This window comes from Oreochromis niloticus, linkage group LG3, assembly GCF_001858045.2.
Source record: "Oreochromis niloticus isolate F11D_XX linkage group LG3, O_niloticus_UMD_NMBU, whole genome shotgun sequence".
In the NCBI taxonomy this organism is placed as follows: Eukaryota; Metazoa; Chordata; class Actinopteri; order Cichliformes; family Cichlidae; genus Oreochromis; species Oreochromis niloticus.
The window spans coordinates 14,389,006-14,403,027 of NC_031967.2; the positions used below are offsets into that span (position 1 = coordinate 14,389,006).

The 14,022-nt window shown below is 39.9% G+C and overlaps 1 protein-coding gene across 1 annotated transcript in view; it reads left to right on the top strand.

The window, feature by feature from the left end:
- The window catches only part of LOC100690306 (zeta-sarcoglycan), a 53,742-nt gene that overhangs the window by 36,020 nt on the left and 3,700 nt on the right, over positions 1-14,022 (top strand). Inside the window, exons 6-7 of the mRNA XM_003450333.5 lie at positions 253-325; positions 13,050-13,173. Coding sequence (XP_003450381.1) covers positions 253-325; positions 13,050-13,173 — 197 coding nt within the window. The remainder of the gene's footprint in view (positions 1-252; positions 326-13,049; positions 13,174-14,022) is intronic.

Sequence of the window (14,022 nt, forward strand, 5' to 3'; positions counted from 1 at the left end):
CTTAGCTGTTCTAAGGATTTTAATGATTGAAAGACTGCAGCAGGAGGTTTATGTGGACAATAAGTGCCCATTGCCTGCAGTCTGTTCACTTGTTTTTGTTCTCTTTTAAATGGTGATATAATGTAAACATGCCACTCACTGAAAAATATGGATTTAGTTTCATGGCTATGTTTAGATTGTTACCAAAAAGTATTTGGTGGAACATAATATAAAGCCGCACTGAACACGATCTGGGATTTGTTTTATCCGCAGGCTCGGAAGGTGCCGTGTTCGGACATTCAGTGGAGACTCCCCTGATCCAGGCGAGGGCTTCTGAAGACCTGAAGTAAGTTCATATTCAATGACTTTACTGAAATTCATTAAAGCTTAATGTCATCCGTTCATATCCTGTTAAATTAAAATTAAGATCTTTAAATAATGATGATAGATGTTCTGTGGCATTTCAAAGTCAGTGACTGTGCTTAAAAAAAACACATGTGGCAGGAGCCATTATTCACCAATATCATTATCTCAAGCACCCTCTTGTACTCAAGCATCTCCTGGTCGCCTTGTTATGATACAAATGTAAAACAAGATTTGACCAGTTTTACAGCCGAGGGTTGAGCTAATTTGTTAGTTATTCTCTGGCAAGCAGGATTTGATTAAAGCATTGAGAGAGCTTGGAGAGAAGGGGGTAAGGTTGAGCTACGTGTTGGAGTCCTATACTCCCTCGTGCATGTGATCCTCACTGCACTCTGCCTGAGGCTCTGAGCCCTGCGTCAGTCCATTAACGAGCTATAACGAGTGTGGTTTGTTGTCCACCTTACTGGTCCTGAAAGGAGGGCTGGGATCAAAGTTGGCAGAAAAAGCGGTGTTCTGGCAGCTAATTCCCCCAGAGTGAGAGGAATACTGATGAGTTTCACTTTAAAGCTAGTGCGCACACACAGGACTCACACAGGCTCAGCTCAGGGGCGACCATCTGCAATGTGGTCAAAGTCTTAATGAGAGGAAACCGAACAGGAGACGGTCGACACACAGAAACGGCAACATGACTTAAGCTGGGCTCTGATTTTCTTCTGTTTAAAAGCATATTCGATCAAAGATATTTAATTTATCAAAGGTTGATTCTGTTTGGGTTTAATTTAAAGATTTCCAAATTGAATTTCCTAAAATCCATGATGCCGTCTGACTGTGGACGACTGTCTTCCCTCACTGGCGAATTACTGAAATATTTCCAAGCAAAAAGATGTACAAACTGTACTGTGAGGACTAAATAAAGACTCCTTTTATGTAAACCTAATTTTCTTTCCAAATGTCTTATGAAAGATTGTTATTTTTTTATTTTTTATGTTGAGTCAAACGGTTTTCTTAAAAAAGCGAAATGAAGGAAACATAATCCTGTGAGTTATTTATGACATCACTTGAAGCCTAATAACATTCTGTCTGTTTATTGAAAAAAGTGGGTTGTGGGCAAAACAACATTGCTGTTGATGCAAAATAAATATAAAAGTTAATTTATTTTATTTTATTTTATTATAGTTCACAGAAATCTTCAGAGGATATCCTGGGGGACCTGCTTCCTCTTTAGTTATTGCAAACTATTAAAATAATCATTTAACGAGCTTTTTAATCAGATTTTTTCCATTTTAAATCTACAACCAAATGTATTTTTACCTGCAAATTACCAAAATCACAATTTTTATCTCTTAGTTGCAGTCATGTGAAAAAAAAAAAAAAAGCAGGACTCTTTGCAGTCTTGTGAAAAACTTAAGCAGAGCCTTAATTCTTCTATGGTAGTTAAGAAGTAGCAGCAAGGTAATTCTAATCAAATATACTTGCTTAATTGATCATCAGCAAGTGTGAGCACCGCCATGAAAGCAAAGGTTTTGGCAGTTTGCTGGTCTGGAGCATTTAACTGTGCGTTAACACAATGCCACAATCTTCTCAGGAGTGGAAGTGCCAGCAAATTCACCCCAAGTTCAAACTACGCTCAGAGAAACTACAAAAACCCACCAAGAGCTTTACTCAGACTGTACAGGCCTCAGTTGTCATGAAAAACAATAAACAAGTATGGCTTGTGAAGAAAAAGAATACATCAGTATGGGTTATGTTTTAAAGTGGCATCTGAACACAAGACTTCTTCGGAGAGATGAGACCAAAGTGAAGATGTTTGGTTATAATGTGCAGCACCATATTTGGAGAAAACTTAACACAGGATATCGGTACAAACACTTCATACCAGCTGTAAAGCACGGTGTTGATGGGGTGATGATTTGGGTTTGTTTTGCAGCCACAGGACCTGGATATCTTGCACTGGCTGAGTCGACCATGAACCCCTCTGAGTACCAAAGTGTTCTAAAGTCCAATGTGAAGACATCTGTCCAACATATGAACTTTGACTGGATCACTGCAACATCCTGATGCTTTTCTTTTTTAGCAGATTTGTCGCTGTGCTTTGGATCATTGTCCTATTTCATGACCCAATTTCAGCCAAAGTCCAGACTAACTGAAACTGAAATGATATAATATTACCTTAAGAGAGCTGTGCATAAATGAAAGCCCGTAAACATCAATGAACTGAAGCAACATTGTAAAGAAGAGATGCCTAAAATTCATCCACAAGAATGTGAGAAGTTGATGAACACATACTGAAAACGGTTACTTAAACTTATTGCTGCTAAACTTGGTTCTACAACCAGGTGATTCATCGGGTGTTCTTGGTTTTTCATAGATTGCTGTGAAAACCTTGTCAAAATGAGTGCAAATGACCAAGATTCAGATTAAATAGTAAAAATCTCTTGCACATTTTAAATTCAGTATGTCAGTGGTTAAATTTCTTAAATACTAAACTAGGCTTTACAGTAGAAATAAGATGAAAGTGGAACTTTGAATACTTTGTCCCGAAAAAAATAAAAATGTAATCTTAACCTCGAAACTATGTTCCTTTGTCCATTAGATGTGTTTTTTCCAGCAATGAGCAGTTAAAGCAGCCATGTTTGAGTCTGTGAAAGTGTGACTGTTTCCTAAAATAACCTAACTCTCATACCATGCCAGCAAAACCCCATCCCCGGAATTGCAAAGCAGAGACTTTTCATGATATAGCCAAACAGTAAATTGTGAGCTGGAATAGCCTCGAATGATTACACACGTAGATCTAATAAAGTAGTCAGTAAGGTGACATCATCTTCAGAAAACACTGTCACTAAAGTAAAATATATACTTGGATTTTTACTTTAATGCTTAATATAGCTCATTCAAGAATCTGATTATTTATCCAAAGAAAACATTTTTTTCCCACATCTCCAATATTTCTTTTAAAAGTGGCATTTGCCTTGTTCAGCATTGTTTATGTATGCAGCTCTGGGCCTTTCCGTAAATACTAATGAGGCTCTTCCCTCCCTCCACCTCGCTGAAATCATGACAAGTTAAGCCCTCCTTGCAAATCGTGTGTCACCTGTGCAGTAAGCCCCTCCGGATGATAAGGACACAGCTTGGCTTGCGTCCACGTCACCTTTCTTTCCCCGTTTAAAGAAACATCACTCTCTTTGTGATGCGTTTTATTTCCCTGAAAGCCAGCAGTAATCTGGGAGATGAACAGAGCAGAGTCAAATCAAAGAAAGCCACATGAGATCTTCTTCCTCTTTGAAGCACCTGTTCTTCTCTTGGAGTTCACCCGTGTACGCTGGCACTCAAATCTGTCTTTGTTTGTTATGATCATTACCTCTAAAATAATGAGTACAGTAATTCATTTTGCGATTTAATTTCTTATTATTTGTGACTCATAATATTTCATCTTAAAGGTGGACAAGTGCAAATGACTTAGCCAGAGTGGCTTCCTGCATCTTTTGCGTTGGCAGCCTGTTGAAGCGTGAAATAAATGAGATGTACAAGTTTAAGCTGAAATGAGAGAACTGGAAATCTGAATTTGAAAAATTATGATATGTATATTTGTTGAGGTAGATGCAGTCCTTAAAGTGTTTCTGGATTATTTCACAGCCAGATATTTTCCCATCAGGAGAACTACGTCCTTCCAAACTACAATCAAGAGCAGGAATAAAATTGCAGTGACATAGTTTCACTGACCAGAAAGATTGTGCATACTTTGCTTTATCTGCTGAGTCATCTGCTTTTTCTGTTTTCTCACTGTATAAAATTGTAGCAGAATGATGCGCCTTTGTTACAACCTACAACAGTTTTTAATTTGTTTTATTGGCTGGTTGCCTTGTGAGAGTTCTTAGTCTATGTGAGAATATCACCTGATAGACTTTTGTGACACAGCTTCAAGCGAATTTGTGAGGACAATCTGAAAGCCCTACGTGCTTGGGACTCTAATGTCCTGCTGGGGAATTTCAATGCTCATATGGTAAACAACTGTGTGACCATTGGGAGGAACAGCCTCACAAAATAATAGTGGTTTTTTATTTGTTAGACTTTCATGGTAATCACTTTTTCTCCATTAGTGCACTTGGCAACAGGACATCGTAAGTCAGAACTTGATGATTGATTTTATAATCATATCATCAGACCTTATGTCTTGGACACTAAGGTAAAGAGTGGAGCAAAGCTTTCAACTAATAAAAAAACAAGGTGGTGAGAGGGTGCTCTGGGAGCACCTATCAGAGGCCCTGATCTGCAAGATCTTCAATTCCCACATCCAGCAGAGCTTTGACAGCATTCTGAGGGAGACTGGGAACATGGGGAGTCTGAGTGGACCAGACTCCCCATGGCACCTCCATTGCCAAAGCAGCTACACAGAACAGCAGCCACAAGGTGGTTGGTGCCTGTTATGGTGGTAACCCCAAACCAGATATTGGACACCAGATATCTGGTATCAGATATCTTCTTCAAGCTGTCAAGTTGAAGAAGCAGTCCTATTGAGCTTGATTTTAGAGGTAGCCGACAAGTCAGGCCAACAGGCCAAGTGGATTGCAACCACAGCAATAGCTGAAGTCAAAATTTGGATGTTGGAGGAGTTCGGTAAGCAAGATTTTCGGTTGTCCTTAAGGCAATTCTTGGAAACTGTTGGCTGATTCAGGAAGCTGGAGTATCGCACTGTGTGATCCTGACTATACACTGTGTACAGTCAGGATGCAGTACTGGCTGACTGCAACTGAGGATATTTTAAGTCCCACTGATATACCTTATGTAGCAGGAGCAGAATTTGGGGGTGGTGGGTTGACTTGTGCAGCATCATGTGGAAGACGGGGACACTGGATTGGCAGACTAGGGTGTTGGTCCCATCTTGCACACTTCAGTCTGCCTGGGAAGGTATATGCCAAGCTGCTGGGGAAGAGAGTCTGTTTTTGTTATTTTTTTAAATCAAAGTTCGGATTCAAGTGGGGCAATGCGGTTTTCATCCTGGTTGTGGAACACTGGATGAGCTTTTAATCCTCTCGAGGTTATGTAATATGCCTGGGAGTTTGCCCAAATGTGTTTTGTGGAATTAAGAGTGGGCATTTGACCATGTCCCCCTGTATGCAAAGGCTATCTCTTACCCCCTCCCAAATGAGGTTTGTCATTCAGGAGGGCGTGAGAGACCCTGATAAGCAGAAGACGATGGATGAGCATTATATTAAAGATGAAACACACAGACCAGGGGTGTTAAACTCACTCTAGTTTATGGGTAATGTATAAACAAAGCTGCATAATAACCTAACTTTCTAGAACTAGCATTCTAGAAACAGTGAACAAACAATTTATAAAATGATGATGAACATCTGAGATTCTCATTAATAATAATTGTAGTAATATTTAGCAATATTGATTACTACATGTGCACTGCATATTACACTGAATCTGCAAAAAACCTTCACAGGTAGCGTTGAACAACAGAGGTATTTGACTTTTTATGATTCAAAAAACATGTTGAGACTGATTTTCTGAGACCGACTATTTTCTTCACAGTAACACTGACATCACCTCATGTCAGATATTAATGACTTCACTGCAATTTCCACACTTTCCACTGCACTCTAGGGGGGGTGGGATGGCTCTAGACCCCGGTCCTCGTGTTTGATGAAAACAGAAAAAGTCATTCTCAAGTAATTTCAGCCACAAATATGAAAAGACAAAATGCTACGTTTGCAGTTTAAAAATTGTTGTGATAAATATTCTTAATTTCTGAATACTTTGACTACGCTACTAGAATCTAACTAATTACTTAATCACGCTATTGTTTATGCTTTAGTCTCCTGTGTAATGAATGCTGTGACAGCAGTGTGCAAGGTTAAAACTGAGTAGAGTGTTTGGTCCTCTGCTTCGTCAGCTGCTAACTAAAAGGTATGTTTGCGTGCCGCGACTTGTGGATAATTGCACTTGTGCCAACAAAGAAGAGAACTCTTGATGTTAGGTCTGTAAAACGAGGGGAGTGCAGTTATGAAGCGGATCTGGTCCTGCTGGAGAGGTGCCAGTTTGTCATCTCTTGCTCTCAGCTCACAGCTTCATTACCTTTAGACATAGCTGTTTTCAGACTCCGATCAGCTCCCTCGCCCCACAGTAATTTCTTTAGTTCAGTTCCACTCGGAAAATGCGCCCCCGAGACTGAGTTTGAGACAAAACGAGAGAGATAATTGCTGTAAACTTGGCTCCGACTCTCTACCTAACTGCCCTCTTAGCTTGATGATAAGGAGCAGCTTGCTTGCAGCCCACAATTATAGGCTTAAATATTAAAATGTTTCTGTCAATTACATAATGACATAATTTCATATCTCATTCTGAAGGATGGTGCTCTGATTCCTAATGCGAATGTCCCAAATCCATGAGGATAGGCAAAGGAAGCTGTGTGATACTGCTGTGATATTAGTCCTGGTGTAGCTGTGATACTTCTGTCATCTAGTTTGCATACACTTAGGGAGACTTCATCTATTCTTTTGACATCTCTTGACAACAGATGGTAGATTCACTTCTAATCAATGTGACACAAAGTCTCCAGGTCTCAATTGTATCAAGAACGAACATACTCAGTTTTGGGGGGGGGGTTTTGCTGGCTATAAACTGCTGCTTGAAACCACACAGGAATCTGTAGTGAGAAAAGTCTGACATTAAGCAGCAAAGGCAGGACAGACAGGATTTGAAGGCTCTCTGGTTTCTTACAGTGCAGACATCACATGATGAATCAGGCCCAGAATCAGAGAGCAGAAAAATAGTTTTTCATTTCGTTTTCTCTGTAACTTTCTGCTACTAGAGCTCTCCTCTGCAATGCGGCCAGCTGCACGTCTGTCTACAGTTTATCTAAGCAGCTCTGAGGACAGTCCGTGCTCTAGCCGTGTCCACACATGACTGACATGTTCATTAAAGAGATAAAAACTCTTCTTGTTCCCTCTTAGCTCTGGTCAGACTCTACTACTGCTACCAGTTAGGGAGCACAGAGTTATTACAGGAGTGTGCGCATGTTCTTTTCCTCTTATTTTGACTGCAGCAGTGAAATATTGTTTCTTGGTTATTGCAATGGTCTTGTAGACCAGATGAAGAATGTTTGGACTGCTGATAACATTACTTACAGATATATTGGAAATAATTGGTGTAAACCTTGTTAGGGATACTGATTCACTGTCATACTTGCTTCTCCATGTGTCTTCATAAGTAAAGACACATGGACAAGTGTGTGGAGCTTGTGGGATATCTATTATCGTACCCCCTTCCTAAAGGTCCAGACTGCTTCAAATCTCAGCATACAGTTAGGTCCATGACTATTTAGACAGCTACACAATTTTGGGTCATGTCCGCTATGAAGTGTAGTGTACTAAGTTTTGGCTGAGTCTGAGCACAGAGTATAGCCGTATACACTTCAGAGTTCATCCTTCTGTCAGCAGTCACATCATCAATAAACACTCGTGACCTGGTTTTACTGGCAGCCTTACATGCCCATACATTAACTTTGCCTCTGGATCACGAGCAGTTTCTCTCCTTCTCTATACTTTTCTCTGTCTATCATTCTGGTACAAGTTAACCTTGGTTTTGTCTCTCAAAAGATTTTCTTCAGGCGTGTGCAGGCTCTTTTAGATGTTTTCTGGTGAAGTCTAATCTGCCCTTCTCATCGTTTAGTGCAACAAGCTAGTTTGCACCTTGTTGTAAACGTGTTGTAATTGCGTTGAGTTGAAGCTGTCTGCACTTTACATATTTCAGTTGGTCTGAAAGATTACTGATACTACACTGCCTGACCTGTGTCATATTTTCTGTGTATTTGAACAGTTTGAGGCATTTCAAAGTATTTGTTCCATCCTCTTTGTCCTCTTTGTCTCCCCTATGGGAGATTACCAAAGGGCGGGTTGATAAGACAGGAAATGTTTGCTCGTGAAGAGTTGGTGGATGAAGTGTTCATAACATCACATTTCTGGGGTTGGTGGTGGCATTGACCATTGGTGATTGGCAGAGATGGTGTCTCTTCATGACTCATGTTTGGTTTAAGTTTGAGTGGGTTCTATATTTCACTCGCCTGACAGGAGATTGTGACCTGAGGAACAATTAGGTTGATTTTATTTTTGTACTGCAAAAACCAGTCATGTCCTGCCTCTTTTGTTGTGCCATTGTAGATTGCATCCGAAAGAGTTCACTGGGAGTTCAAGTAATGCCTGTGTATGCATGGCTTTTACCTTAAAGATAGGATTTCTAATAGTGTATCTAAAGGGACCTTTTTAAATATTTCGGATCAGCTGCTAATATAAGGCTTTCCATGTTGATGATTATGACGGTGGTTATGTGTTCTTCCATTGCGGCACAGTTTAAATTCTGTCCATATTTTATATTTTTCATACTCCCTCCTAGGTTTTTGTGGCCTGAATATAGCTTTCATATTTATGGTGGAGAAAACAGTAGCATATTACCTTTTTTTCATTCTGCATCCATCACACTTACTGTTTTGTGGTAGGCTGTAGTAGTTTTGGAAAGTTTTGCTGTTGCTGTGTAATGTTTGAGATAGTTTTTGGGTACTGCCACACATTCACCACAACCAGTTATTGAACTTGTGCTAAAAGGGAAACTGATAAAGCTGGTAGTATAATAAAGCCCAGTGGATCCCTGTAAGTGATAGTGACCTATAAAAATAAATTACTCTTTCGCCCTCCAAGCAAACATACTATGCACTATTTAAACAAATCTCTTTCTCTTTGGCATCACCTTTTTGGTCATCAGCACATCCTACAGCTATTTTCCTCCAAAGCTCTGTGATACGGTGACCTTTATGTGGATGTAAAGGTCAGCTTGAATACACCACAAAAGGTTGGTCAGGTTTCCCAGAGAGCGGGAGAGCCTGTCATAAACAGCCTTTACGACTGCAAATACCAGATAAGTTATCACTTGTGACGGCTTTACGTTTCAAAGCCCTGAAATATGGTGGATACGTCAACCTCTTTTAACTGACGCTCTCATCAGTCAGCCTAATGATCGTAACGTTTTGGGGAATTGTGACATTTTAAGAAAAACTCATTTAATGTTTTATCACAAGAATGGGAAAATTCTTCTGCAAAGGCAGAAGACAGTTTACCAACTTTGTGAAAAAATAAAAAAAATAATGGTTAATGAAAAGCTGTGTTTTTCTTTATTTTTACCAAGTTTGTCAAAATGTGGTTAAAATCTGTGACACAGTCGAGAAATTTAACTATTGATTTGGTAAATTTCAAAAGCAGAACACAAACAACTTCAGTGAATCCAAAAATGTTAAATGTACACTGTACACACTCACTGACCTTGCTTCTAGTACTGGGTTAGAGACCAACTTTAGACTTCAGAACCCCAAAGATTTTGTTCCATATTGTCACAATAGCATCACACAGTTGCTGAAGATTTGCAGATCCCAAAAGGTGCTCTTTTTTACAATCTAAGCACAGTGAACTCATTTTCATGTTCAAGGAACCAGTTTGAGCTTTGTGACATGGCGTGCTATCCTGCTGGAAGCAGCCATCTGAGGATGGTACACTGCGGTCGTAAAGGGGGATGGACATGGTCAGCAGCAATACTCAGGTAGTGACTTTGGTCAGTTGGTACTGAGGAGCTCAAAGTTTGCCAAGGAATTATCCCCCACACCATTACACCACCAGCCTGAACCACTGTTTTAAAAGGGACTCCACTTGGGTGGCTCTAGCTCAGGAGGATCACCTACTAACCGGAAAGTTGATGGTTCAATCTGTCTGCATGTCAAATATCCTTGGGCAAGATACTAACCCCAAGTTGCTCTCCGATGCATCCATTAGAGTATGAATGTGTATAGGTGTTATATTGAAAGAGCTTAGAAGAAAAGTGCTTGTGTGAACGGTGTAAAGCGCTTTGAGTGCTCAGAAAGCGTAGAAAAGCACTATATAAGAACCAGTCCATTTACCATTTACAAAGCACGATGAATCATTTCGTCCAATTTTGGTGCAAACTTGTAGCCTTAGTTTCCTGTTCTTGGCTGACCAGAGTGGCATCTGGTCTTCTACCTCTGTAGCACATCTGTTTCAAGGTTTGGTGTGTTCTGCATTCAGAGATGCGCCCTGGAAAGCCTTGGTTGCAGTGAGTGGTTATTGGAGTTGCTGTTGCCTTCCTATCCAGTTGAAGGAGTCAACAACAAGGTATTTTCTCCCAGACAGCTACAGCTCACTGGACATTTTCTCTTTTCAATCCATCCTCTGTAAAACCCCAGAGATGGTTGTTTGGGAAAACCCCAGTAGATCAGCAGTTTCTTAAACACAGACCAGCCCATCTGGCACCAACAACCATGCCACATTGAAAGTCACTTAAATCACCTTTCTTCCCCATTCTAGTGCTCAGTTTGAACTTCAGCAGGTACTCTAGATCATGTCTACATGCCTGAATGCTTTGGCTTGCTGCCATGTGACTTGCTGATTAATATTTTGCATTAACAAGCAGCTGAACAGGTCTACCTAACAAACTGGCCAGCGAGTGTATAGTGTGCTAGATTTAGTTAAAGCCCATTTTCATCTGCACCCCCTGAGCGACGGCTTCTAATGATTCACAGCTTACTAAGAAAAACAGATAACCACTGTGGTAAATTAGAACCTGGCACTTAAAAGCACAAACACAATAAAACACTTCACAAAAAAGCACAAAATTAAACAAAATAACAAAACTAGAAGACAAAACAAACCCCCACACGCACAAAAAAAAAACCAATCATCAGAAAAACAATGGTCATTTATCATCAGCAAAGCAAAAAAAATGGAAAACAAACATTTTATCAATGCCAGAAAATTCAAACCACGAGTGCTGCTGCTGGCCCAAATGTTAGTGCCGCACAACTCTATCAACCTTTTAACATGTGGAGCTTATTAAACTCACACACGGCTCTTTTCCATTCACTATATTTAATACAGTTATCAGGAATATCAGAGTTAAATGAATCTAATGTTACACATGTAATGCACATCTTGAGCAGCCAATGATGAATTCCAATTGATATGTTATTAGTGATTGCTAGGTTTATTTATTTATTTATTACACCAGTCAGTCTCAGTCAGAGTGAAGTGTGACTTCACGCTGCTGCGTTAGCCTCACAAAGGCCATACATGATAATGGAAGGAGCCTGAGACGGTTATAAAACCGAAGAGACATTTTTAACTTAATTCATTTAATGCTTTTTTTTCTTCTGGACTGTGCCTGAAACAAGCACTCTTGGAAATTGAGCACTTTGTCTTTTGGCAGAAGCGCCCGCTCTGCCGTGTGTGCGCGTGTGTGTGTGCGCGCTCAGTGGGTGATGACAGAACTGCTTTGAATGGAGTGAAAATATCACAGGCTCATGCATTACATATCACAGATTTCTTACCGCACGGCTCAGCGGACAGTGTTTTAAATGGATCTTTTAATGACTGCCCTGTCCATAGAGAATCAGCAGACTCTTAAGAAATCATTATTGGGGAGTTTGAGAGGGGAGATGGGATTTTGAGTCCTGCCACTAGAGATGAATGAGTTTTGTTTTCGTTTCGGGTTTGTTTGTTTTTTTGTTTTTACACGATAAAAAAATTGAAATTAGTCCTTAAAATTACATTCTTGCCTTTTATCTGTAATAAGCCGTTATTTGCATTCACAAAACCAACAAAACAAAGGGTTTGAGATTAAAATTGAATTGGAAAACGTAATACACAAACAAACATGTCATAACACTGTATGCTGAAGCGTGGCGTATCTGCTCACTGAACAGCTTTCATGGAGAAAACAATAGATGGGTATTAAAAGAAAAGCCACTCTGTCTTCTTTATTCCTTCACGTCTAGAGCACAAACAATCCCGGGTCAAAGGCACGTTTTCACAGATCCCCTTCAGACTGTATCTACTGACAGGCTTTTCAAATGCAGATGAAATTCGTTTGCTCGTCTCTCTTCGCACCCTTATTTCCACTAGTGCATAATCCAAAATATGTGTCACTTTCAGAGGGTATGGAGATTTAAGCGATTTAAAGGCAGCTCCTTAAAGTCTTCCATTTAAAATTCATTGAAAACAGATTTGAGAGAGATGTGCGCGTGGGGGGGCGGAATCAATTTGAAACGGTTATGAGTTATGAAAACAAATTCCACATTGATTGGCTCTCACAGTTATCTTTCTCTGTGTAAACAAATAGTCCACAGGAGGAAAATGCAAATTGCATTAGCCTCGGCGTGGCTGAAGGTCAACATCAGCTGATACAATTATGGGCTGTTTAGGACAGCCATACTGCTTTGGAATAATGAAAGCAGCTATTTAAACATGAACAGCAGCTTTAATGTTCCTCCGGTAGGGAAGCGGTTGGTACGGCAAACCCCAAGCTACACTTATTCAGACAGAAATATCAGTACGCTTTCTTTCCTTCTTTCTTGTTAAATGTGAGACATTTTGACTCAAATTTGAAATCCTTGGATTTGTTATGAAAACAAAGACGATTCACGTCATTAATCTGGCCTAAACACGGAGAGGTGTATAAAATATGAACTGAATAACAATCAGTGTAACCTTGAATGAATTTTGTATCCTTAGCTATTAAATCATACTGAAAGGCAAAGTTTTAATAATGCAAACATGCTGAAAGTATAAGCAGAATAAATCAATGAGCTCATCTGCTGCATCACTGAGCTGCTGCTGCTTCTTTTTTTTCTTTTTTATCGCCAGGCTCGAGTCTCCCACACGAACCCTGACCATGGAGGCTCCCAGAGGGGTGGAAGTGAGTGCCGCTGAAGGGTCGCTGAAGGTCAGCGGTCGCAAGGACCTACAGCTAGAGTCCACTGAAGGAGAGGTGAGGAGCATTCGTTTATGGGTGGATATATATATATATATATATATATATATATTTGTTGTAAATATTCTACCACAAGGCATTTTATATGAAGCAATCAAATGTGACTGAGTAGTTTTAGCTTTAACACAGGAGGAAATAAGAGACTTTTTTATAGTCTTTCCATTTTCACAGACTTAAAGATCTCTTTCATTGTTTCTTTAATCATAAATTAAGGAACTCACAAGTCTGGAGTTGATTCCAAGTGTTCAATTTATATTCATGAAAAGAATGAATACACTGGGGCATTCATGAATGCAGTATTTATTCAAGTCAAGAATACCACAGTGGAAATAGGCCAGCTCTGGAACCAGATTCTGTGGATGAAACCGGGAGGAACTCGTAGAGGTGGCAACCCCGAGAGACCGCACAATACCATGTTGTCATGATACTCCTGATGTGATATTATTGTGATTTTAAGCGTTTTGCTATATGCTGTCACGTTAACATATATTGCGATTTATTCCCTTTTTTTCCAAACTTGGTCAGCATCTCTTTCTTCTACTTTGTAAATTTCTCAGTCTGTCGTCTCATTTCTGTCATTTTTATCGCAGCAAAATAGGACTGTAAAGCAGACAGACTGACCAACACTGTCATTAAAACCCATCAAAAATGTTGCATGCACCTGACAGACTGAGCTGTTTGTGCTACATTGTGTTACATTGTGTGCGACTGAATGCAAATGTGTGGGCTGCTGTACTATTAAAGGTATTTTGAGCAGCAGTAGCCAGTCATCTGTGAGATAATGAGCCACATATGAATCCACAGCATGTAATGTCCAGATGTCTCAAGTTAATGCAACCCTTTGCT